Genomic DNA, 27,299 nt, shown 5'->3' on the forward strand with positions numbered 1-27,299 from the left:
GTGTATAATGACGCGAATTCGTCTCGAAGGATTTCACTCGGGATTTAGGAAAGCTTCGGTAGGCGAAACCTCATCAACGTAATTTAGTCCGGGGGGAAATTAATGGGCGCTATAGGATTTGCCAGGCCTGTTTGCTCGAAGCCTTTCTTACATACCGTTGCGTATAGTGTACTCTTTTATCATTTTATACAAATAGCGTCAACCACCCCTCCCACCTCTTTTATCGGCGCACTAAAGCGCTCGAGATATTTTTATAAGGGATCAGTGTTTATTGGACCCTAGTCATCCGCTTTGCCTCGCCTAAGGTAGAGAAAAAATTTCGCTCTCTTTTACATCGTTCCGCGTTCGCGATAAGGATTCGTCCTAATTTATTGCCATTGTAAAACCCACCCGCGTATCTTCAGTTACAAGGTGATTCCGCGTATTAACCAGCCAGGATAGAATGCCTCTTCGTATTTTAGCCTTTAAAATGTTCGACCGCGAATAGTTTACCCGCCTCGAGCGTTTTCGATTAAATTCACTGGGTCGTATTGATAATCCGCCAAAGGGATTAAATGAATCAATAAACACTAACAAGGTTCTTAATGATGACGAGTTCATTTTTTCTTGATTTCTTTTTTACAAATCGGAGAAAATCAAATATTTATTTTTAGCAGTTATTGAGGGGGATGTTTTCCCTCCGACCAGTTAAAAGTATCTTTAGCAAAGAGAAAACAAGTGGGCCCGGCAGTCCCAAAAAGTAGTCTCACACGAGCTTACCTAGCAAATATTTTACATTCTACAAGTGATAACACACATAAACAGGCATATATATATATATATATATATATATATATATATTCAAATTCCCTGACTATTCCCTGTTTTCCCCGACCATTTTAACAGATTTTCCCTGACTTATTAATGCCAAAATGTTTCTTTTATATTTTACTTTTATCAGAAGTTAATAAATTTAGAGGAACTTATATTTCAGTAAAAAGGTTATTGCAATGTTGAAAAAATTATCCTGACTTTTTAAGCCCATTTTTAAATTCCCGGACTTTTCCCTGACGTGTGGAAACCCTTATATATATATATATATATATATATATATATATATATATATATATATATATATATATATATATATATATATATATATATATATATATATATATATATATATGTGTGTGTGGAGCTAAAAAACTCCGAAATGTGTTGTTCTAACCAGCCCAAAAAACCGCCGTCCACCCAACGATTTTTCCCCGCAACAGCGTTCCTAAAGTAGCCCAGTTTGGGCAGGAAACCGGCCATCAGGTAACTCTGTCCGCACCCGTCCTCTCCTATTCTCGCAATGTACCCCCCACCACCTCCCCTCGCTGCCTATCTCTCTCTCTCTCTCTCTGAACGGCTAATGAAATATGCCGCTCTCTCTATGCATACAAGTCAACGGCGGCGGGGGCGGCGGAAACTGTGCGGTCACAGGAGTCTTACTCTTGCCTATACTAGGCTCGTGTAAGACTAATGAATGACTAGGCGAATTTCTAAAAATAATATACATGGAAAATTTAAAAATTTATATTTTTCGTGAAATATGACTATATAGATATTATATATATATATATATATTTATAATATATATTATTGTATAATCATAAAAAAAAACCCGTAAACGTATTTAAAATGATTGCTCAATTTGTTTTTATGTCCAGTAATAAAGAAATCTAATGTATGAAGGACAGTTTGTCTACTTAAAAAAAATAAAGGTGCTTGAGACGTTTTGCGGGCGATTTAAATTTTTAATTAAAGACATGTCAATATCGCTGTAAATTAATTTAATTTCGTTCACTGTTTACATCAAATGGTTCCTGCATGTGACGCGCTTAGATCGATTTTGTATAAATTATCGTGTGGAAGGCGTAATTAATTTGATAGATAACATTCGAAACGTCGGTAGCGGCCTACTAGTTTTAAATCAATTAGACACTTTGCGAGAGCGTCGATTGATATTGGCAAATTAAATCTTTCAGTATACCTCGATGATTGATTGTAATCTTTGTAGAAACGCCAGCGTAGATGTTTCAAATTCTTCACTTCTATAATTGGTTCTCCCTCTAATTTCCCGTATAGGGCACCGGTTTCAATCGAGCGGGTTTTCATACGAAGATTAAGCCCGTTTGAAAACGACTAGGGATAACGCGTAGACGTAGCCTATGATGCCAGGTAGGAGCAACAAACACAAGGAGAACGCAGCTAGCCTTTAAACACGCTAACGAAGGGTTGTGTACGAATTTCATTGGACGAGCGTCACGAGCCTTTACGCTGAACGTTTTACGGGCGGGGGGGGAAGACAATTTCCGGATTTTCCCCTTCCGACGGCAGCAGGCGCTAAAGCGTCTAGCCAATGAAAAATGTACGCAAGAAAATCCACGACTTTTGACGGGTTGCGTTCTCCTTGTGTGGGGTGTTGTGTTTGTTGCTCCTAGATGCCAGGTAGTAAGCGTTTTCCCGTAAAGATTAAACTCTCTAAATATCTATTTCGCACTTTACAAATTGATTCTTTTCTCGGGAAACGGTCATAGACATACTCAGCCCCGGAAGAAAGGTATTATTATTATTTTCCGTTATAATTTGTACCAAAGGGAATAATAATGAGAGCGTGTATATTTTTCTTAAAAGTCTTTCAATGCGAGATTCTAAGCCCAAATGTAATAGGGTCAAACAGTTACACGCCATAGAAAATAAAGTCTGGAGAGGGGTGGGGGGGGGGGGTGAATTCCCCGGGAGAAAATAATTACAAGCCTGCCAAAATGAGCGAAAGTAAATTGCACGGTGCCATTTTTTGAGAGAGTAAATTAGACCCCACGCTATGATTTAGTAACTTTCAATCTCGGCGTGCCAAACGCTATTAACATACGAAAGAAAAGATGCTTTTTCTGACAGCTTCGAAAACCGTTAGCCCCGTATCCCAGATTCGTAAGTAGGCGAACGAAACGGGCAATTATATAGGCATATTCGTATTTATTTCACTCATTTGAATAGTATACCTTTAAACCCGTTGTTACGTAAATGTGTTGGTATCGTGATACGTATTTTAAAGGCGTTTACCCACGGACCATTTATAACCAAAGGGACTCGTGACTAGTGATGTGAATTTACCGGTAAAAATAAAAACGCTAAATTTACGGTGAATTTTTTTTAATCAAAATAATGGTTTGATGTCACAATAATTATTAAAATAGTATTTTCATTTTAACATAGCCTTAAGTTACATTAAACTTAGAGAAACCTCCTAGACAACATCTTAGAAATGCATTTAAATGTATGGAACGTAAAATCACAGTGCCGGAAATTCAAAGTCTTTAACAGGAAAATTATTTGGTTTTCTGGTCGAATGTAAAATGTAATGGTTCCTTCTTTTATTTGAAGTTTAACAAAATATTTTTGGGTGGTTTTTCCTTTATAAAAAAAATGGTAAATTTCAAGTAATTTTGTATTACCGGTAAATTTACCGGCTCGCATCTCTACTCGTAACGCGACACTAAAAATATTACGTCAGAGCAATTATTTTGTTGTCAACCTTATTTTTCTATTAATGTAAACCCATTAGAGGCCTTTTAAATATAATTAGTCGCAATAACTAGTCTTTTCATTTTACATGGAGCAGATACTTTGTGGTAAGTGGACCAAAATCTATGAACTTATCACGATGTCCGTTACGTCACTTTATTTAAACTGAACAGCTAATTCGTAAAATATTTAATATTTTAATTAGATATTAATTAAATAAGAATCTTCAAATATCTTATTCGTATAAATTCGAGAAGTATTTAATATTTGAAATAAAACTAACTTACGAAAAGTTATTGAAATTAACTAAATCAAACTAAACAACTTTTAAAAAAAGAAGGGGTTTCAACGAGGATAATTTTCCTTTAGCAGCGTATAATTAGCCCTTACATAGAGCCACATAGCGGCCGACGTTAGAAGCTACTGAATTTTACGAGTCCAGTTGGACGTCCGAGGTTTAACCATTTCGACTGTAATCCAAATCACTAGTATTTTGTTCGTGTTTAAGTGTGTATTCTTGTGACGTATTAGTTTAAGCCACGCCTTATACGAATGACGTTTGATAACGATGAAAGACAGAATTTTTTTATCGCGAGTTGTGCCAGTGGCCATTTTGTCTAAGACAATTTTGGAAGTTTAGCTGTGTTTCTAAGCCTTGGCAGAAAACTGGTGAAAATGTCTAAATGTGCAATACAAGGTTGTGGTAATAGAAATATGTTTCGCATATACCTAATTTTATCACTCCCAGAAATGCCTTCGGCTTATCCAGCACAAAATTTATCCTTCTCGTTGTTTAAATTAATTTAAACATTAATAGCACCACGATTAGCGACTAGGAAATATCACAGACAATATGGCCGCCCGACGTTTTTTAAAACCGTTCCGATCCGAGATGGCGGTTTGGTCTTTACGCGGGAAATTCGAAATTGGGACTAGGCCCCGCCTCGTGAATACACACTTATTATCCCGCTGAGGTGTAGTTTTACGACGTGGTTGTTCAAGACGCGAGGTTTTCGACGGCCGGAGATAAGACCCCGCTCGTAAATTGACCTATTAAGTCCTTTCGATTTTACGTACTCGTCACGATTTCCCAATAAGCCACCTCCGCGAAATTAATGCGTACATTAAAAATTCTCGAATTTAAAACCTGGCGCGATACGAACCGTATTCAAATTAGTACGCGCCGTATAAGTTTCAAATTTATAAACCAAACACGCGATTTTAATATTATATATTAAATTTCGAATTTCCAGAATATAAAATGCTTAATCAACCCGTGCAGAGTGATCCACGTATCGTGGTAAAAATGTTTTGAAAATATTAAAAGCTTTAATAGACAAGTTAAGCCAGCACCAGAAAACGGACAGACAACGTGTAGAGAGAACTTGTAGGAGGTGCAGACTGTACACGCAAAGTTACGCCGTAAAAGTTCCCCTTACACGTTTTCGTGCGCTGGCTTAAGCTCTCTAATGTCCCATTCCAGTGGCACTTTGACGATTAAAAATTCAAAACTGGACCAGAAATAAACGTAATTAATCGACATTTGGTAAAAGGTTAAATTGAGGTAAAAAACCGTTATGGTTATTTCGTTCTAGTGTTGTAAGTTGGAAAATGACAGAGGCATTTTTTTTCCAGAAAATTTTCCGTATTTTTCCGAAAAAAAAATTAATTCCATGATTAGTCTAATATATTGTTTGCAAATTTAAATAAAGCGGCATTTTCGCCTCATTTTTTCGAATCTAAAAGTGAAGCCCAGTTCACACTATACAATTAAATGGGACACTTAATTGTATCCCACTAAGTGTAAGCAAGAAAATAGTATAGTGTGAACAGAAAAATTGTAATAACTCCCACTTTTACTTTTCACACTATACAATTTTCTTGATTTCAATTAGTTGGATACCATTAAGTGGTCCAATTAAATGTAAAGTGTGAACTGGGCTTAAAACTAAACCTCTAGACTATAGTTTAAACTGATTAACAATGTAACACTATTAACGTTTTGTAGTATGTTTACCAGTATGAGATATTTTATATCGATAAAAAGATAAACACATTAAAAACCCTTAAAAAGTAATTTATGTTTACAATTTTTATTTTTACGATTTGCGGAAAATTTTCAGCATTTTATTTTTCCGTAAAATTAACGACTCCAATTCCGTTCGTTTAGGAGTGGCTTTCATGATTTCGTATCTCTGAAATTGAAACATTTGGCTTAAAAACTTCCGTTTTGAAGTCGCGGAAAATGCCTGCTTATTACGTCAGATTTTCACTTAAGTTTATTGAATTGTCTGTTTAAAGTAATATATCGAAAAATATAGGTTAACCTACGATTTATAACTGCTGAATTTGAGCAACTTAATGATTTTTTTCTGAATTTTCGTGAGGTTAAAAGAGTTAATGCTTCGAAAGCCGCCTAATTTTCATACGAGCACGCTTGTTCACAGATTCATTATTATTTCGGTTATTCAGCTTTATTTCTGGTGTGAACGTGCTCGGGCATAACGCGGCGATTACGAAATACTCTTTATTTAAACGTCCCACTTGTTAAAATCCACGATGACTGCTATACGACGTCTCTTTGTTTGGGAGTTACCGGTACCAAGAACGTATTTAGGCCATTAAGAACCTCGAACAAAGACGATGCCGCGGCCACGCTCTTCAACTTTCCAGAAGACGTGTAGCGCCACCTGAACTTACAAAACTAGGATATTGTTTTTAATGAATGACACCGTTAAATCATTTCCTAAAACGTATTATCAATAATGTATTTATTTCTAAATGAGGAAATAACTCCTCCCTCTAAAATAATAAAACCTTATTGGTTCTTTGAAACTGACATCATCCGACGTGATTGATAGATACGCCAGTAACGTTTTTTTAAACTAAAAAAAAAATAATTTAGATATTGAAAAGAAATTGCGCACATTTTATAGTAAATATAATACGATTTAAAAACTTTTATTAAAATCATTTTAGATGGCCCATCCAGGATTTTAACCTAGGCCAATAAAAAAGAGAAATATATTGATAACCCTAAGTTTTTAAAAAAAAATGAAAGAACACGGCAGCAAACTTGTGGGAGTGTAGACGCAACTACATTCTGAACAAACTACACTGGGCTACAAGTTCCTCCTTCACGTTTTCACGATGATGGTTTAACCTGTCTTAATGTTACCGTTCAAGGTTCTTATTGACGCCACTAAGTTCTTGCTGGTACTAGACGTTTTACGGAAATGTTTCGACGGCATTGCCAAGTTAATTTGACGAAAGGTCTGCAAATAACCGTTTCTAAAAACCCTTATAGTTTTATATTCCGAAAAGGCCCGCTGCAATACACGAAAAACGTTTTTGGATTTGCTGTAAAAAAGCTCAAAATATTTACCGCTCTTTATCTCAGTTATTGTCTTCCCTACTAAATTGTATCTATATTCGTAACGTTCAAATGGAAACTTCGAAATGTTGCAATAATGGATCGTTTTTATAATATTAACGGTACCGGAAGTATAAAATATCTTTCTTTTAGAGAAGAATCCATTTATCTAGATTGCTAATGTGTTCTTGAAACGAGTACCTTCGCCTCTAGTTTTTCATAAATACGTTTCGGGAGTAAAACAACGTCTGGGAAATACATCCATACATGTCTAGGTTTAAAAATAATAATAATAAATATTTTTAAGCGAAGTGATACACACGTTAAATTATCGTAGGTAAATTATCTATTAAGTAGAGAGCAGAAACAATAATAATAATCAACTAGGCTACTATCCTTAGGCCTAAGTCATCATGCGACTTTTAAAGCCATTAATTCAGGTGGCCGGGTTACAATGCGTAGGAGGGTGGTGACAAGCCCTGCATGCTACGCGTTCGAGCCAACAGCTCCCTACATTAACTATTACCGTTAACCTCCACACGTTTTTATGGAAGGGGAAACCGAAGAACTCGGGGAAAAACCACTACAACCAGCGGGGAGAGAACTTGCCAAGGCAGAACGAATTGTTTCTCTTTTTCACCCAGTGCCACAAGCTGAGATCGAGCCCGACTCCTCTTGCTGCGAGGCGGAAGTGCTAACCTCTTTGAGTACTATTCACGCCCATTCCCGTTTAAATATCAGTATTTCAAACATTATCATTCCATATGACGTACATTTTCGCATTCGCACCCATTCCCAATATCAAAAAAGATATCAATAATATCTACGCCCATTCCCTTAAAGAAAATAACACGTCAATCTTATCTACGCCCATTCCCTTACGGAAAATAAGATATCAATCTTATCCCCACCCATTCAAACGGAAAATAACACGTCAATCTTATCTACGCCCATTCCCTTACGGAAAATAAGATATCAATCTTATCCCCACCCATTCCCTTATGGAAAATAAGATATCAATCTTATCCCCGCCCATTCCCTTACGGAAAATAAGATATCAATCTTATCCCCACCCATTCCCTTATGGAAAATAAGATATCAATCTTATCCCCGCCCATTCCCTTACGGAAAATAAGATATCAATCTTATCCCCACCCATTCCCTAACAGAAAATAAGATATCAATTTTATCCCCACCCATTCCCTAACAGAAAATAAGATATCAATCTTATTCCCACCCATTCCTTTACGGAAAATAAGATATCAATCTTATTCCCGCCAATTCCCTTACGGAAATTAAGATATCAATCTTATCCCCGCCAATTCCCTTACAGAAAATAAGATATCAATCTTATCCCCGTTAACTCCCTTACGGAAATTAAGATATCAATCTTATCCCCGCCAATTCCCTTACGGAAATTAAGATATCAATCTTATCCCCGCCAATTCCCTTACGGAAATTAAGATATCAATCTTATCCCCGCCAATTCCCTTACAGAAAATAAGATATCAATCTTATCCCCGCTAATTCCCTTACGGAAAATAAGATATCAATCTTATCCCCGCCAATTCCCTTACAGAAAATAAGATATCAATCTTATCCCCGCCAATTCCCTTACGGAAATTAAGATATCAATCTTATCCCCGCCAATTCCCTTACGGAAAATAAGATATCAATCTTATCCCCGCTAATTCCCTTACGGAAAATAAGATATCAATCTTATCCCCGCTAATTCCCTTACGGATAATAAGATATCAATCTTATCCCCGCCAATTCCCTTACAGAAAATAAGATATCAATCTTATCCCCGCTAATTCCCATACGGAAAATAAGATATCAATCTTATCCCGCCAATTCCTTTACGGAAAATAAGATATCAATCTTATCCCCGCTAATTCCCTTACGGAAAATAAGATATCAATCTTATCCCCGCTAATTCCCTTACGGAAAATAAGATATCAATCTTATCCCCGCTAATTCCCTTACGGAAAATAAGATATCAATCTTATCCCCGCTAATTCCCTTACGGAAAATAAGATATCAATCTTATCCCGCCAATTACCTTACGGAAAATATAAGATATCAATCTTATCCCGGCTCATTCCCTTACGGAAAATAAGATATCAATCTTATCCCCGCCAATTCCCTTACGGAAAATAAGATATCAATCTTATCCCCGCTAATTCCCTTACGGAAAATAAGATATCAATCTTATCCCCGCTAATTCCCTTACGGAAAATAAGATATCAATCTTATCCCGCCAATTCCCTTACGGAAAATATAAGATATCAATCTTATCCCGGCTCATTCCCTTACGGAAAATAAGATATCAATCTTATCCCCGCTAATTCCCTTACGGAAAATAAGATATCAATCTTATCCCCGCCAATTCCCTTACGGAAAATAAGATATCAATCTTATCCCCGCTAATTCCCTTACGGAAAATAAGATATCAATCTTATCCCCGCTAATTCCCTTACGGAAAATAAGATATCAATCTTATCCCCGCTAATTCCCTTACGGAAAATAAGATATCAATCTTATCCCCGCCAATTCCCTAACAGAAAATAAGATATCAATTTTATCCCCACCCATTCCCTAACAGAAAATAAGATATCAATCTTATCCCTGCCCATTCACCTACGGAAAATAAGATATCAATCTTATCCCGCCAATTCCCTTACGGAAAATAAGATATCAATCTTATCCCGCATGGTTACCGTGGTAAATTTTAAAACGCCGTTTCCATGCCGTTCTCTAACGCAAAGTACGGTTCCGCCGAAACGCTCTTGAACTGACGAAGGCTCGTGCAAGCACACATTTGAGATGTATATTGATACTTCTCTAGATATATATATTTACTTCTGTCGTTATTAAGGAAATATGCTTTAGAAAATCATAGTTATTATTTACAAAATAACTAAATACAGAAATATATAATGGATAGAGATATATTTGATAATTCAGCTAAGGCCAGCAATGGTCTTAAGCATTCGAAATTTGGAACGGGAATGTATAGGTTTTCCCTGTGCAACGTGGAAGGTTTCGCAATCTACGCTGTCGAAGCATTCCGAATTTGCCATTTAAACTTCTACGGGGTTTCGTTTACCTCTCAAATACAACCAATTCTTTAAAAAAATAAAATATCCAAGAATCAATTTTCAAGAAATTCACAAAATACGGTTTCTTTCGAAATGGGTGAAAACAGACTATTTTACGTCGAAAAATATTTTATTTATTCCTAGCTTAACCTAGTTCAATTGATCTTAGTTTAATTACAAGGTTTATCTCGTAATATTAATATTGATATATAAAGTGCCTCGGGAAGAAAAAACCTTTTTTTTCTCGGAATCATCGGCGAACCTTTTTGAAATCACTCGGGAGAGCTAAACTCTTACTATAATCACCAAAAAAAGGATATTGCAAAAACTTCTTAAAGAAAACATGTTTATAAAGCTCCGTAGGAAATGTTTTTCGCTAACACTTTGAAAAGGTCATGTTATTCATAAAATTCCAAAAGGAAGATTATAACGGAATCCCTACCTAAACCTTTCCAAAAATCACCTAAAATGGAATATTTTCCGAAATGTAAAACTTTTTAACGATAACTCGATTCTTTTCAAAATCGGCCAAAGGGGAGTATTTATAGCACCTCTAACACTAAATAAAAAATCCTTTGAAAGTAACGAAATTAAAGAATACAACAATAAATAAAGGATTAATAAAGTATTTTAAAGTCGTTATCGCAAAATATTGAATATAGTACGCCTAAATAACTTTGGAAATAAATGTTTTCTATAACGGTCGGTGAAAGAAAATATTAATAATTTTGTTTTGAAATCTGCTTTAAATATCGAGGATATAGAGGACGCGGATGACAACTGAAATAACGACTTACATCTCTCCGCCGCACCCATTTCGAACTTCTTGGCCACCGCCTTGCTGTCGACGCTGTTCTTGGTAGAGGTGGCGCAACCCATGTCACCCGAATTGGCCCGCGTGTCCCGTCTGACAAAAACCCCCTTTCCGAACTATATTTCCTAATCTAACTTTTTAATTTGCTAAATCACATTCTAGCCCATCGCGATCGAATAGCTGTGGAAAGGCGACACACACTCGACAATTATCGAGACCTCTTCGATAAGGAGGAACTAACTATTTCGCCGGCTTCGAATATAATAAGTAATATCTCTATCTCTCCGTTTTATTTGATCCCACGTCGCGTTACTTCCGGAAAGCGTTGTCGTCGGCGTCCGCTCGCGCCAAATTACGGCGCCAAACTGAAGCCACTATCCGCGGGAGGCGCTTCTCGCGACGCCGCCACTGCGCAGACTGATACGATCCCATTCGCACGTGTTCGCGCCGGGCTGCAAACTCGCCTCTTCTTCGTCACGTGACTAAAGGCCTAGCTACAACGGCAACCAAACCCGCCGCTCACCTGTCCCCGTTCGTATTAAAAATTCATACGCTTATCCGCGTTCGCTTCGTTTATACGAGCGAGGAAAAAGTTCGAGAAATATCCGACGACGTTGCGTATTTCGAAAGGTCTCTCTGGTGAATTTTTAACGCGCTTCCATTCCGTATCCTACCTTCTGGACAAACTTTTCATCTTCTAGTGGGCCCGCGTGTTATTGGTATAAATATGTTGAACTTGAGGTAAAATAGTTTAAGCATCTTGGCGTATATTGGTAGATTTTAGATTTCTATAGTTGAGGGGACAAACTATAATTTTTGCGTTTACTCTCCTAAAATTAATTTCCACTTATAAACTACGTAGATTGTTGATTAACAGAATTTTGGACCAATTTGCCCGATTCTCAACATATACATATACAACTTTGTATCAGCTAGGAGCAACAAACACAAGGAGAACGCAGTTAGCCTTTAAACACGCTAACGCGGTGTTGTGTAGAAATTTAATTGGACTAGCCTTTACGCTGAACGTTTTACGGGCGGGGGAAAGACAATTTCCGAATTTTCCTCTTCCGACGGCAGCAGACGCTAAAGCGTCTAACCAATGAAAACTGTACGCAAGAAAATGCCCGACTTTTGACGGGTTGCGTTCTCCTTGTGTGGGGTGCTGTGTTTGTTGCTCGTAGGTATCAGTAAGTTAAAGTTAATAAAAACCACCTATGGACTATAAATTTAAATTACGCGAAATAGTAGAAAGGTCCATAGTAAAAAGGGGGCAAAAAAGCTAAACCCTCACAAATTTAAAGTAATGATAAAACTTACTAAATACTCGGACCAATTGGGGGTTCTTAAAATTAATTTGGACGCCATGTTAGGCTATAAAAGCAGATAAATAAGCCTGCTATACGTCACAATGTAAATGTACTGTCACGCGCAAAAACGTCATTTTGAATTCGGTCAATAGCAACGCGTTTTGAAATTTTTAATGTTAAGGCTTAGCTTATCTTTTGGTATAGCTAGTCGCCAGCCAGATTCCCCGCGCTGTACTTATGAGCTCCAAATAGGGCGGAACCGGCCTACCGCTGGAAATTCTGGCTATTTTAATTCCATTTTAATTAATTTTTGACTCGAAGATCTATTTGGTTCAAGATTCGCGTTTTTAGATTTTATTCTCGAAGACCTATTGGTCTGAGTATTTCGTAAATTTTATCATTAATTACATGAATTTTTTTGAAGTTTAGCTTTTTTCCTCCCTTTTTTATTATGGACTTTTCTACTTTTTCGCGTAATTTGTATCAGTAAACCGAATAAATTTGAATAGCCCAAATTTAAGCACTACACGAAATTATCTCTTAAAGACGAGATTTTTTTGAAATATTACATGTTCAGTAATAACGACAAGTTTTGGCTCATCAGAATCATGTAGGGATTCTGGCTAAAGACAGATAACTTTCACCAAATGCAGTTTTGGTGAGTAGTACTATCAACGGTTTGATAGGCTCCTTGGTCGTACGTCCGTCTATAAAGTGTTTGCAATAGTCTTGATGGTAATTTGTCCAAAACCGGCACCACTGTTCGCACAAAATGCAGGTTATAGGTTACCTTGCCCAAATCATTTTTATAAGGAAACTATTCAGACTCAAATTTACGAAATCGTGTCAGGCGTGAAATTTGTCAGTTAAAAGTTAAGTTCATTTAATTATAGATTTCATTAAATTCCATAACAAATTACGTTGTATGTATTTTGTTTTTTAAAAAACATGTTGGTAAAATCCGTTAAAACTGGCAGTCATATTAAGTCTGCGCTGCGTTAGTTACAATCGTGAAAAGCTTGCAGTCATTTTATGATTTGCGCAGTTTCAGTTACAATCGTGCAAACCTTGCAGTCATTTTATGATCTGCTCAGTTTCAGTTACAATCGTGCAAACCTTTCAGTCATTTTATGATCTGCGCAGTTTCATTTACAATCGTGCAAACCTTGCAGTCATTTCATGATCTGAGCAGTTTCAGTTACAATCGTGCAAACATTGAAGTAATTTTATTATCTGCACAGTTTCAGTTACAATCGTGCAAACCTTGCAGTCATTTTATGATCTGAGCAGTTTCAGTTACAATCGGGCAAATATTGAAGTAATTTTACGATCTGCGCAGTTTCAGTTACAATCGTGCAAACATTGAAGTAATTTTACGATCTGCGCAGTTTCAGTTACAATCGTGCAAACCTTGCAGTCATTTTATGATCTGCGCAGTTTCAGTTACAATCGTGCAAACCTTGCAGTCATTTTATGATCTGCGCAGTTTCAGTTACAATCGTGCAAACCTTGCAGTCATTTTATGATCTGCGCAGTTTCAGTTACAATCGTGCAAACCTTTCAGTCATTTTATGATCTGCGCAGTTTCAGTTACAATTGTGCAAACCTTTCAGTCATTTTATGATCTGCGCAGTTTCAGTTACAATCGTGAAAAAATTGCAGTCATTTTATGCGCATTTTCAGTCGCGTCGGAAAATGTAAGTGTTATGGAAGCAATGAGAGACCAGGCTCATTTGACTATCTTTTAAAGGGAGAATCATATTGGCAGGTCGTGAGTTGGGTTGGCAGAAACGTTCAAAATTGTCTCCACATGGTCATTATCCCTAAACAATAATCTATTTATTTATATTTAGTGAGAATGTGTACGTTGAGGCGATTTGGAACATTTCTGCCAATCTTCTCATGCTCGAAGAGTAAACTCCTCCCTTCCACTTAATAAATCAAATTAACCCGATATTTCATTGGTTGTCTATATTTTACGCCTTCTGACGCGATTCCACCACATGCCAGTGACGTGCTGCTCGTAAATTAGGCCACGATGAAGCGGAATGTTTCAACATAGTCCTTTTCCCCAAGTAGAAATAAAAGTATTCTTGGTTTAAATAAATAAATTTTTGGTGTAAACGTTCCATCAACTGGGTGTATGCCTGCTAGTAGAAAGTTAATTTTGGTAGACCACAGTATACCATTCAGCCGTTAAGTGTGAAAGTCAAAGTGATTGTTAAACTAATTTGCAAATTCGTGGCGCTCTGGGCTCCTACTACCCTGTTGATGTCGTAAGTGTCGGGGCCAGTAGAGCGAGATCTATCTCTCTCTGGGGATCTCGGCGAACTAAGTCCGCGTGGGGCAATGCAAATTTCGTAACTTTGTTTGCCAGCTTTATAAAATATCCCTTTGAATTTTAACAAAATACTCCCAACGAATATAAATTCAGACGTTTTTACAAACTTCCGCTTTCTCAAATAAAAAAAAAAGATATTTGCCTAACGAAAACTATACCTTCGAGACCTTTTCCGCGACCCTTATTTGTTGAACTCTGTTCCGTTTCAGCATCTATTAATGATGTGTTTTGGCGCGGGTCCCTTTTTAATATTTAAATGTTAAAGGTTAAGGGTCGTTTAAATCTCCAACGGTGCTCAAATATTCTTCTTAATATTTTATAAAGACCAATTTTAAGGAAGTATTCATAAAAGGTACGGCGGAAATTTTAAACGAGTTTCGCATATTTTTATAATAACTTTAAATAAACAGTTCACGGTTCTATATAAATAAATTAAAACTGGCGTTATTAAATTAATCTCATTTTAATATTTAAATAACCAAAGCAACGCTTAAGCGAAGAAGTTATCGAAATAGCGCTCAGAATCGGAGGGCGTTTTCCTTATTAAAATTATGAGAAAATTCGGTCGAATAAAAGCTAATTTCCATTCCCGTCTTTTGACGCGATAAATTGCACTTGGGAATTATGGGTATAGCTATTTATAAAAAATGGTTTCATAAAAACAAAAACTTTTTTTTTCGAACTAGGAGCGCGCAAAATTTTAAATTCGAGGTCAAAATGGTACTTCATAAGGAAAACGCCTCCAACACGGGGAGTATAGCAGTCTGATAACTTCGGTTCATTTACTTCTGTTATAAGACAATTAAACAAAATTATTTTTAGCAAAAGTACATTCAAACGTACGAACAAGCGGTAGCTAGTTCGAACCAGGCTTGGAAATAAGCGGTGGTCACTGGGTCAAAGACCAGTTTATTAATTGCTCGGACCAGATTTTTTATTCAAAAGCTAGGGGTTCACTGGTCCAGTGTCCAGTTTATTAATTCAAAATTATCTACCGTATTATTAACCAACTGGTCTACGTGACCACTTAAATAATTCAAGAGTTGGGAGTCACTGGCCAAATAGACCAGTTTAGAAATAAACCTTATTTCCAAGCCTGGTTCGAACGGTTATAAAATACAGTATTTACCTATCAAACAACTTTTGAAATAAATCGGCAAACATAATTTGCATATACAGGAAATAAAACAATCAAAGTTTATGCTTTTAACTTTATAGCCACATTCACACTAAATATTAAAACCCTGTAAAATTCGGTTTGAATTCCAGTTTCGAGCTATAGTGTGAACGCGGCTTATGTGTAACCAAAAGAATATAGTATAATTCTTACTCGAGAAGTGTCCTTCTCCCTCTACTGCTTATGTCGTTCACTTGTAACATTTACTTTGGCAAACTCGCACTGACTTTGTACAAATACATTTCGGAACCAAAAATACTCCGGCATTAGAATTCATATAATAACTTTCTAAAACTATTAGAGGGTCAAAATTCGGCCAAGTGAGCGAACCTTACAATTGGGTCTCAAATCTACGTATCGAGTTAGCTCTCGTAGTTTTTAAAACCCAGTTTAGGTCGGTTTGAATGCTAGTTTTTACCGCCGACGATAACTCCTGGTTCACACGTGCGAAATCGCTTCACCCCGGTTCGCTTATAGCCAAGGCTTAACGCCATTTCAAATTATGACTAGAATTTTGAAAATACTAAAATATATCCCAAAACAATTAGTTAATCTTGTTTACTATACATACAGTAATATTATTTGACATTATTTATTTTTTATTCCCATTATTTTTGAAAATACGAGCAATTTGACTTCCCCGCCTTGTCGTTTTGAAAATGATTCTAAGCGAACCGACTTTGACGAGTTGATTCCCAAACCATGGGCCAAATAATAATAAATCCAGGACATGACTCTGGTACCTTCACGCGTACTAAATCGGCCGTCCACTAAAAGACACAGGCGGCCATTTTAGTAGGGGGGAAAAGGAGGAAAAATAAAAAAAAATTGGGGGCAAAATCAAGCAAGTTTCCGGTTTCCCGAACGCCATCTAGTGATGACTGAGTCGGAATTCGGAAATAAGTGGCGGTTGTAATTCGAAAATCTTGCCATATTTGGCCCCTCATTTTTTGAAAAATTTTAACGGTTCTAGGAAAGTATATGTTTAATATTAAATAATTATATATATTATACTAATTATGAACTTAGTACGTATAAAAATAAGTACTTACTTTAATAAAAACACTATATATGATAACTGTGAATAAATATTCCAGGATATTTACTACGACGACCACGTGTATTATTTTTGAAAACTGTCCCTAAAAAATTTGCCCCCAAAATGACGTAGGTCCGCGATCGCGCGTTTTTCCCAATAGGGGGCAATAGTGATCGGGTGTTAGCGCTGTCGAACGGGTTTTTCGCATAGAGTCATGTCCTGGATTTATCATTATTATTTGGCCCATGCCCAAACCAACACGAAGCGATTTCTTACTCTGGTTTTGAAAACTAGTTATCTAGTTTAATAGTCTAATTTCAAGATTTGATTTTGGACCTGATTTTCGTCCAGATTTCGGGGATTTCAAATTGATTTCGAGATTTCTAAAATTATTGTTCTTTGCAGTGTACGTGATCCCCCCCCCCCTCCTCCGGGATTATTATATCCGTAACTGTGGTAGCTTTCATAAACAATGACTTAAACTGACTAGTGCTCGGAATTGTTTATTCATTATCCACAAATTTTCCGATTTATTTAAAAAAAAGTTGGTAAAACGAATATCGTTTTAACTTATTTAATTATGTTTTTTACGCAACCAAGCATTTATTTGAATAAAAGTGGTATTTATTTAAATAATTGTTTGTTTTATTTAAATAATAGGCTTATTCAATTTCGATTATTTAAACATTTTACAATTTTTATTCAACTATTGGTTATTTAAATAAATATTATTTAAATATCGCCGAGGTTATTTTGTTCATGGATAAAAATTAATCGAATGCCGAGCACTAAAGCTGACGTCACCCCGCTAGAGTCCGACGCCGCCACGACAGGCTTTAAGGGAAATTGGGGAGTCTTCAAAACGTTTTACAACATAGAAAATTTTCTTAATTGCGAATTTAAAGGGTAGTGACCGAATGCCAGCCTATTTAAATCAAGAAAAACTAATGATCTTTATTTTGGGGGAATGTTGTGGTAACCAAACGGTTCCCAGACATAATTAGGTATACAGTTCGAAGCACGTTTACTGGCATAAGAGACAACCTACTTCCTGGAGGTAGATTTATTGCTAAAGCCCGTGAACGTAGGACTGATCGTTTAGTCGGGAATGAAGCCAGGGAAGTGGATGTTCTAGCACGTTTTCGCGCCAATCCTCGCACTAGCACGGTTGCTGAAGAATTGGGAGTAAGCCATTCGACCATTCTTACTATTTTACATCGGCACCGCTACCTTCCATACCACATCCACCTCTATCAAGCTAGGTCCTTTTTACTGGTCCCAGCTAATCCCCATTGGATAAGACATCATTACCTTCAAATTAAATGGAAGAAAAATGTTTGCGTTGGAATTATCGGAAACATAATAATTGGATCTTTCTTCTTCATCACTGTGAAATTTACCTGGACTTTCTGCGTGGCGCCTTTAGTGACACGATAGAAGAATTACCATTGGCAGTGGTTAGAGACATGTCGTTTCAGCAAGATGGAGCTGCACCACATTAGGTAGTCAATGTTCGTGAATGGCTCAACCACCAATATCCTAACCGCTGGATCGGTAGAGGCGTACCAATTCCGTGGCCGCCAAGGACTCCTTATCAAGGTTTACGAGAAATTGGGTCTAAAATTTATATACCGGTGCTCCTAGCGAATCAAAAGCCTACTACACCGGTGGTCTCATCATAATGCCCTACGCCAGCGTCCACAAGCCCGGACAGGTGACAAATTGACCCTACTAATGATGGTCTCACCCTCGACGCAAGCCACTCATCCCGACAAAAGGCGCAGGAATGGGGCGACCAGTTCCCACTTCGCGCACAGCTGTGAGATAGAGAGTGGATGATAGCAGCTCCAGCCGACACCCTACCTACGTAGGTAGAGAGCCATACCCTTCAGAAAGAGCTCCTAAAGGGGAACGACGGGCACACAGCGGTCCACATAACCCGGCACAGCTGGCACCGAATATCCCGATGTGCAAAAGGCCGGGAAATAGGACCGCTGCACCTCATACGGAGACCCGCCGCCCCACAGCAGGCTACCCAATCCTCCGAGGTGGCCAGTTTGCCTGGGCCCTCTCCGTTAGCCTGAGCCGAAACTCAGTTTCCAGCCCATACCTGACCGAAGTCGGAGGTGCAGATCAGAGTTAACATCTCCCAGTGCGCCACCGCCTTTAATGGGTTACAAGAGCCCGACTCCCCGGTAAAGCCACCAGTTATTGCACAATCTGACCCATTAAGGGCCAGGTTTACGAGACGGAACCGATACATTTAGATGACTTGAAGGACATAATTTCGAACCGCCGTGACCAGATTAACTCCTCGAATACTACTTAATTGTCCTCTTACTCTCCATCTGGTCCCTAGGGGCAACCTCGGAGATATGAAGCTCACAGAAAAGATGGTTGTTTTCGAGAATGTTATGCGTTTCATAATTAGCAACTTCGGGGACATTTATCCAGGTTGATGCTAGTTATTTTTATTGATTTTATTTTTACACGCCGTTTTAGAGGTTTTATTCCTTTACCCCTTTTTACAGGGTTTTTATACATGTTTCTTGTGCTGTGGTTTTACTTTTTATAATAAAAGAAATTGCGGGATGCGTGATGATGAACATGCGTGAAATGATACAAATTAGTTTGTATAACTTGTGGTACCCCCAGTAGTGCCTAGCGGAGCTGGGGGTATATAAATACTATAATCTGATGTCCCCACGTATCACCCTGTTGGCGTGGCCGTTACACATATTTCGCCCTGATTAATCAGGTGGACGAGCGGACTGAATTGTCCCACACGTTACAATCCCGAATAAAAAACACTGAACAAAGGGGTTGAAAGTTGAACCGTGGTGAACCAAATCGGGATACATAGATTTTCAATTAGATACCAATAGGCCAACTTTGCGTGTACGCGTGCCTTCATAATCAGATATCAGGTCGAATTTTTTTTATGTCAACGACGTTTATAGAAAATTACTCGTTGTTAGCTTCATTTTCAAATTAACATTGTTATTAAAATATTGAGTGCAATTATATTAATGAGAAAATATGCAAAAGATCCAATTGAAAAGAACAGCCTGAACATCGGGTGCCACACGTGACACCTCTTCTATATATTATCGCCTTATTGACGATTTTATTCCCCTTGTTTTTGTTTTTTTGCTCGGCGCCGGACACTACGCTCGGACTTTTCAAGTTGTTACGTAACAGGTTCAACTTCCCCCTATTGTAAGTTATTATCTCTACGTAGCGTTATTTTTAAATGTTACATCGTTATGCAGATCACTACGAGCGGTCAATTCGCGGGAAATTCGCAATCATTAGCTACGTTCACACATACCCCTAAATTCGCTTCGTTTAGATAACTGTTTTTTAAAACCAACGTGAGAAATCGCTTCGTGTTGGTTCGGGAAGCAACTCGTCCAAGTCAGTTCGCTTAGAATCGCTTTCAAAACGACAAGGCGGGGAAGTCAAATTGCTCGTATTTTCCAAAATAATGGGAATAAATTCTAAATAATGTCCAATAATATTACTGTATGTATAGTAAACATGATTAACTAATTGTTTTGGGATACATTTTAGTATTTTCAAAATTCTAGTCATAATTTGATATGGCGTTAAGCCTTGGCTATAAGCGAACCGGGGTGAAGCGATTTCGCACGTGTGAACCAAGAATTATCGTAGGCGGTCAAAACTGGCATTCAAACCGACCTAAACTGGGTTTTAGGCTCTAGTGTGAACGTGGCTATTGAAAAGTTCCTCGAGCGAGGTGTCGAGTCTGCAAAGGCACACGTTTTAATTTAATGGGCTAGATAGTTACGTCTCTCGTAAGAGATAACTTCCGGTGTTACTTTACATCAACATGAAAGCGATAAAAGGAATTCGATGGAATAGTATCCAACTGATGGCATGACCTAAAGGACCGAACTACTTCTTAGGACACGAATCGTGAGGGGAAACTGTCGCCTTGTCAAGGAGTAATTTGTTTGATTTGGATAATGCGAAAACCTGCCCGGAAAAATAAACTGCGAATACGGTCTGTACTTTGTTTATTTTCAACGAAAGTGTTGTACGTGTCTACGAACTTATGGACAAACATTGGCATCTTTTTTCGCTCTTTTGGAACTTTTATTCCAAGTTGAGGAACTCGCCCTGAGGTTAATGTCATTTTCCAAACGTTCGAGTGTACTCCCAGTCCGTTTGTTCTACGGCCTAACGATCTCCTCCTTCCGCTCGCATGCCTGCCTGCCTCCCGAGGCGGTTTTACAAATTTATCGACTTTATCGATTGCAACCTTTTCCCTGGGATGCAAACCTTCGCGTACGTTGCTTCCCTTCCCAGAAAAAATTGTAAATATTAGATTGGTCCCGTCAGGAAATTGCGTAAGTATACACTTGGAGTGTCTAAGCCTTTGTAGTCACCGTGTTGCGAATTCGCGGGCAGGAACGGGCGGGACTCAAACTATACTTCGCGTATCAGACGTCACGTAATACAAATCATTGGTTAGCCGCCGTCGCTAAGAAGCCGAAGGCTCAAGCCCGTCGCTTACTGAACTGTTTTTCGTTTCAGCAACTGTTGCCTTGTACCTATGACAATATATTGTCGTAACGAAAAATGGAGCTGGTGCAGGCGACCTGCGGTTCCGAGGAACGTCATTTTCGTACCGACTTCAACTTCGTTTACCATTTTGGCGATACTCTCGGCTTAGAGCTCTGATGTCACGACATACCATAACTTTCTATCCAATAAGATTATGGCGGGAAATTAATGGTTTTTCCAATCGCAAATATTGCACCACGCGAGGAAGCACGCTAAAATTTATTTACTTTGTTATATCTAATCAACCAGAAAAGAATGGCACAATATTGTTAGGGTAATTAAATATAAATTATTTTTAAACAAATTATTTAAGTATTTTTATCTATTATAATTTTTTTATTTTGAAAAAGTATATTTAGTTTCTCCAAATATCCCAATAATAAGTTAATAATTATTAATTATGATTATTTAAAATAAACTTCCGAGTAATAGGAAACCCAAATTTTAGTCACGGCAATCAAAACCAACGAATGCGCGCGCAACCTACGCTGTTCCTGTTTCCGGTAGTAGCGAATGCGTGGTGCGCGATACCCAAAAACGTCAGCCAACATCAGCGTCAGCTTCTATATGCGATGACGAGAAAAACTAATTCAGATTAAAAATGATTAGCCAACGACAGCATCAACTTAAAGAAAGGTTTTTTCAGTTTCCGACGGGCTTCAGAAACAAATTAAAGACGCTCACTGCGAAAACATTTACACCTAAAGCCAATGATGGCGCCAAAGAAAACCTTTTACCTTTATTTCGTTCAATCGAAAACATGTTTATTATAATTTACCAAATAAAATTTGGCGCTAAGCCTTGGTAGTACCAAAAACATGAGGTCGAACTCACCCACTGACAACGACATATTGAGCCATCGAGCCGTTACGAGCTTTTAATAGCAGATCTAAGACACGCCTATTTCTATGGGAATCATCACGGCCACCACATTCTTTCTTAGATGATAAAGGTTTAAATTCTTGGCTCCGTATACTTATCGTGACAATTGGTAATAATTAGTCTTTTCAGCTGCCTTCGTGATTTTAATAGGGACAATTAATTTTATCGCGTAACTTGTAACACTATTCAGAATTAATAAAAAATATGTAATATCTCATACCTGAGACGTATCCATCTTGAAAGCAAAAATGAAACTTCGCAGGCGCGCCACACCCAATTTAGATAGATTAAAGGGACACCGTTTCATTTGAATTTCAGTTATTTACCCTTCTAGTTTCTGTAAATAGGGCTTGGAAATGACTGAATATGATTGGTATGTTCCGCTATCAAGAGGTACGGAAGGGGAGGAGCTACGTGAAAGTGTTATAACTAAATTCTCGTTTCGTTGCTTCTTATGATCATGAAAACTATTGTTTTCGGACTGTTTTGCAATAGAATACACTGTTTTTAAGTTTTAATTCAATCTGAACATAAAGTGGTTTCTTTTCGCTAGTTCTGGTATTTCAGAGTTGGGTAATAAGAGTAATGCTATGACGTAATTTTCCTCCGAATAGCTCGAATCTTAAAGGCCTAGTATTTCTTCGGCCTGTATTCCTTTAAGTTTTCTTCCAGCCGCGCAAAAATCCTGGTGGTAGGCCAACCGCAGAACACGTTGGTCTACCACCAGGATATTTGCGCGGCGGGAAGTAAACTTAAAGGAAAACAGGCAGAAGAAATAATAGGCCTTTAATAACAACGTTTTTCCCAAATGGCTGCCGGTGGCATTTTTAGCAGATACATTCTTGCTAGAAGAGGACAAAATCCGATTTACTCTCTTTACACCTCCTTTTCAGAAGGAGTAAAAAGAGTACACTTTTAGTCCTAGAACAGGCGAAAGAAACCTGCTATTTGGATATCTAAATTCTTATTCGTTCGTCAAAATAGACTACTAACTGAATTGTCCTCATTCGATCGTGGCTTAATGTCGTGTTGAGAATTTTATAAAACTCGGTTGATTGAGCTATTAATGTACACGTACCGGGAAACTTACGTTGTAGCTTTCAAATCCATCCGGAGAAATGATGAAGTAAGCGGATTATGATTTACGAACTGGAATGGCATTGAATTTTGAAAAGATGTGGAAGAGACCGAAACGTGTTACGAATCCCAACTACGGTTGCGTAATTCCGCGTCCCAAAGTTTGAGTCATTTCTCAGAGCCCTAGTTCCGAAAACACATCGCTGGTGTTGCTCATTCTCTCGCGAGAAGTTTCTAGTCGGCCAACGAGGTCATTTTAACGAGATTTGGCCGCGTAATGCCTTCAATTTATATCTATTACGCGTAAATAGGATCTCGCTATCGAGTAACGGTATAACGTATACTCATTTTTCATTTCAGCCTTGTTTAACCTTTCTTTGACCTTTCCTGGATTGCGTATAACGCCACGGATTCGTACGCCTACGCCCTCGGCGAAGTTCTCAATCGCCCTGGAATTTAACAACTCGGAGATGATACTCTAATAATTGAAGCGTTAAACACCCGGTACTTCATTAGATTTTAATTAAGTTCGAATCGATTCGAATTGTCACTTTTAGGGAAAAGGACTTGATTTGTCGTGAAATCCCACCACGCAAAATGAATGTTATCGAATATGAATACCTCCGAAATTTGACAACTAATTGACTAAGCTTGAAAGTGATTTGTCTCGAATCTGAATATCCTCGAAATACTTTAGTTAATTATGGAATAGTCTCGAAAATGAGTTTCGAGATTATTCTATTATTATTATTATTATTATTATTCGACCCAAAATCACGAATCTTCTTAGAAAGATTTGGGTCTTATTAAGATTCCAGAAGATTCCTTTTCGAGACTAAACCATGATTAACCAAAGCCTTTCGATGTATGCTTTCGCAATTTGGAAGGAAATTCGTATGTAAGATTATCTCATTCCAGATATATTATATATATAATAATAATAATAAGCTAAGATAATACCCAAGGAACCACACAGGTCTAAGCAAGGACAGTAGATACAGGGACGAGAAAGCAGGAATTTTAAACGTCTTCATATCCACGGGAAGTTAGATGTAAACAAACCGCGGCCATTGTTAAGACGTGGTTCACCATGGACAGTATTATTGTAGTTAGGTTTTACCATTTTGATGTTAAATTAAAAATAAAACTACGATAAAAAAATGCCCATTTGTTTTGAACACTTAAGCCTCGTCAAGAACCGCTAAAATTAGGTGACCGCCATTTTTTTTGTTTACAACTAACTCTCCTCGCGTTTAGGTCGTTTTAGGTGATATATTCCAACAGAGGCCGCCAATACACTTTCTCGTCCCTGTATCTACGGTCCTTGGTCTAAGTCAACTAGTGAAGCTATTACTTACTATTTACTTACTATTACCGTTAACCTAAGCAAGTTTTTATAGAAAGAGGAAACCGAAGAGCTCTGGAAAAAACCCTCCAACCAGCAGGGAGATAACTTACAAACTCAACCCGGAAGGAGTCGTTTCCGAGTTTTCTCCAAGGGGCAGATCACTTGGTTACAGGGTGTCCTAATAATCATGATTAAAAATTTAATCGTTATTTAATCATTTTCAATTTTTGTACAGCCAAAGTTACATATTTAATTTTAATCTTATCTAATCATGATTTAATCATACGAGGTTTTCCTAATATTCATTGGAGTGAGCTGCCCCTCGGTATTCAGCCAGTGCCCCAAGCTGGGATCTAACTCTGGCGAGATTGCTAACCATTTCGCCACTCCACTATTATATTTCTGGTCTTAGTTATTTTGTAAATAATATCTGATTTCATAAAGACAATTTTCTCAATACCGACCGAGGCGAATACGATACCTCGTACGAGATAAGTATATAAATAGGTTCGAGGCCGTCACGTAAGCATACGCCGCATCACCTCGTGTTCTAACGATATAAAATGTACAATTATTTACTTATTTATAAACGTTTCGATGTTTTTCACCATAGTTAAGTAGTTAAAATCATTAGCAGTCTAAATAAGTTGATATTTCTCTCTAAGAGTTATATTATGCACTTCTCGGCAGATTAAATTATTCTTCCAATCAATTTGTTAGTGTAATTTCTCGTTTTGGTTACCGCAAAACATTTTCACATAGCGATTACGTTTGCCACAAATATATAATATACTCTTAGAGTAGCCATCTCCCTATACTGCTAATATTACTTACCCGAACTGATTTTTGAAAATACGCCAAGAAACTTAGGCGAAATACTTCATTTAATGACTTTCTAAAACTATTAAATCGGAAAAAATATGGTTTATGTAAAAGCAAAGTAAAATATATTAGCTTATAATCGATATTGTTATGAAATGTTTTGTATGGCCGTGATATAACAGGGTTGCCACAATATTTTCAGATTAAAATTCCCTGAGCATTTTAAGAGATTTTCCCTCATTTTTTAAAACCAAAATTAGACAATTTTTAGCCTTATATTTTACTTTATCAGAAGTTTATAAATTGAAATCAGCCTACATTTCAGTACAAAAGTATTATTGCAACGTAAAAAAAAATCGCAAAACTTTAAAGGAACCAAATAATAATCATATAACTTTTTACAAATTCTTAAAATTCCCTGACTTTTCCCTGACGTGTGGCGGCCCTGTATAAGAAATGGAAGCTATTTTTAAAGGTTTTGATTCTCGGATTAAGGAATAAAGAGCTTTTAGCAGAGAAGGAGTTAGTAATTTGAACCCACACCTATACAAAATTACAATAAATATCCCTGCGCAGGGTAATTTATACATTTTATGCTAGCTTCCGCGGGAAATGTTCTCTACACGGATACTTCTTTTGTAAGAGATTTTGTACTTTAATTGTAATGTCCACTGAAATATAAAGGAGAAGAAGTAGCATATTCACATTGGGGGGACGCGAAAATCGGAAAATGTATGTTTTACCGACCAAGTGGCGTCAAAAACACATTTTTTCATTTATCTGGACAAATCATTTTATTTTTCCCTGGATAGCAACACAGACTAGCCCTTTTTGGGCTAGTTACCATAAAGCGACCAGTCTGTTAAAGGGGAACGGTCAAGCTTTAACCAGTTAGATAGCCCTATAGCCCATTAAAAACTAAAATTTATGGCGAAAACCGCATCAAAAAATATTGAGTGGTTAATTTTTAATAAAATAAAAAAATTCGGGAAATTGAAAAGCGCGCGTCCGCCCCGACACCTGGTGAGAAGTCGGTGAGACAGAAAAACAACGTAAAAGCGCGCGCTGCTGAAGACACAAAAAATTTGTTTTGCACGCGTGGCGCGTTCCAGTTATAAGAGACTTAAGCCTAAATTTCGCGATTTTAAAAGTTAGGATAGTTCGCAAATCGCTCATACGGGGTTAGGGGCGCTGGCGGCAGCCCCTAAGATGGCGGCGAAAATTCAAACCCAAATACCTGGCGTTATTTTTCGTTTCAACTTTTTGGGCCAAAAGCTATTTTTTCAAGACAAAAAAAGGTACGTGTTAGTATATTGAACGTCTTGTTAATCTTTTGATACGGAAATAAGGCCTTATTTGGCCCTTTAACAATCCACTTGCTTAAGCCTATTAATATAAATTTGAAAAACACGAGATTTTAAAGCATGTTGCGTGAGGCGCATGTGTGAAAAAAAGAGAAAGAACACATGCGCCTCATGCGACATGCTTTAAAATCTCGTGTTTTTCAAATTTATATCAATAGGCTTAAACAAGTGGATTGATAAAGGGCAACGGCTCGAAACGTCTCCAAATAATAAATTTATACCGTAATTAATAAGTTCAATATTTAGTTAGAAGTCGTTGTTGTCGTTGTCGCACCCTTCGATAATTATAAGGGCAACGTATCAATCCCTTAAAGGGATCCATCAGCCTCGTAAGAGATGACAGGGGGGGGGGGGGGCGGTGAAATAGCACTATTTTTTTACGCGTAAGTAGACAAATGTTTGGTAATACGAAACTTTACAAAACACGTGGTCGTTTCGCGGAAATTCGGAATTCGATATCGGTCGCAACGGACGGAGATTTTGTTACCTTTGCCTAGTTGCTTTTATTGGAA

At 37.5% G+C, this 27,299-nt stretch overlaps 1 protein-coding gene across 1 annotated transcript in view; it reads right to left on the minus strand.

Annotated features, from left to right (window-relative positions):
• The window catches only part of rdgC (retinal degeneration C), a 47,193-nt gene extending 35,953 nt beyond the window's left edge, over window positions 1-11,240 (minus strand). The window contains exon 1 of the mRNA XM_090171913.1: window positions 10,821-11,240. Within this exon, the coding sequence (XP_090028039.1) occupies window positions 10,821-10,902 (82 nt within the window). The 5' untranslated portion in view covers window positions 10,903-11,240. The remainder of the gene's footprint in view (window positions 1-10,820) is intronic.
• Window positions 11,241-27,299: the final 16,059 nt, after the last annotated feature.

The sequence above is a fragment of the Leiobunum rupestre genome, chromosome 4, assembly GCF_980474605.1.
Source record: "Leiobunum rupestre chromosome 4, qqLeiRupe1.1.hap1, whole genome shotgun sequence".
In the NCBI taxonomy this organism is placed as follows: Eukaryota; Metazoa; Arthropoda; class Arachnida; order Opiliones; family Sclerosomatidae; genus Leiobunum; species Leiobunum rupestre.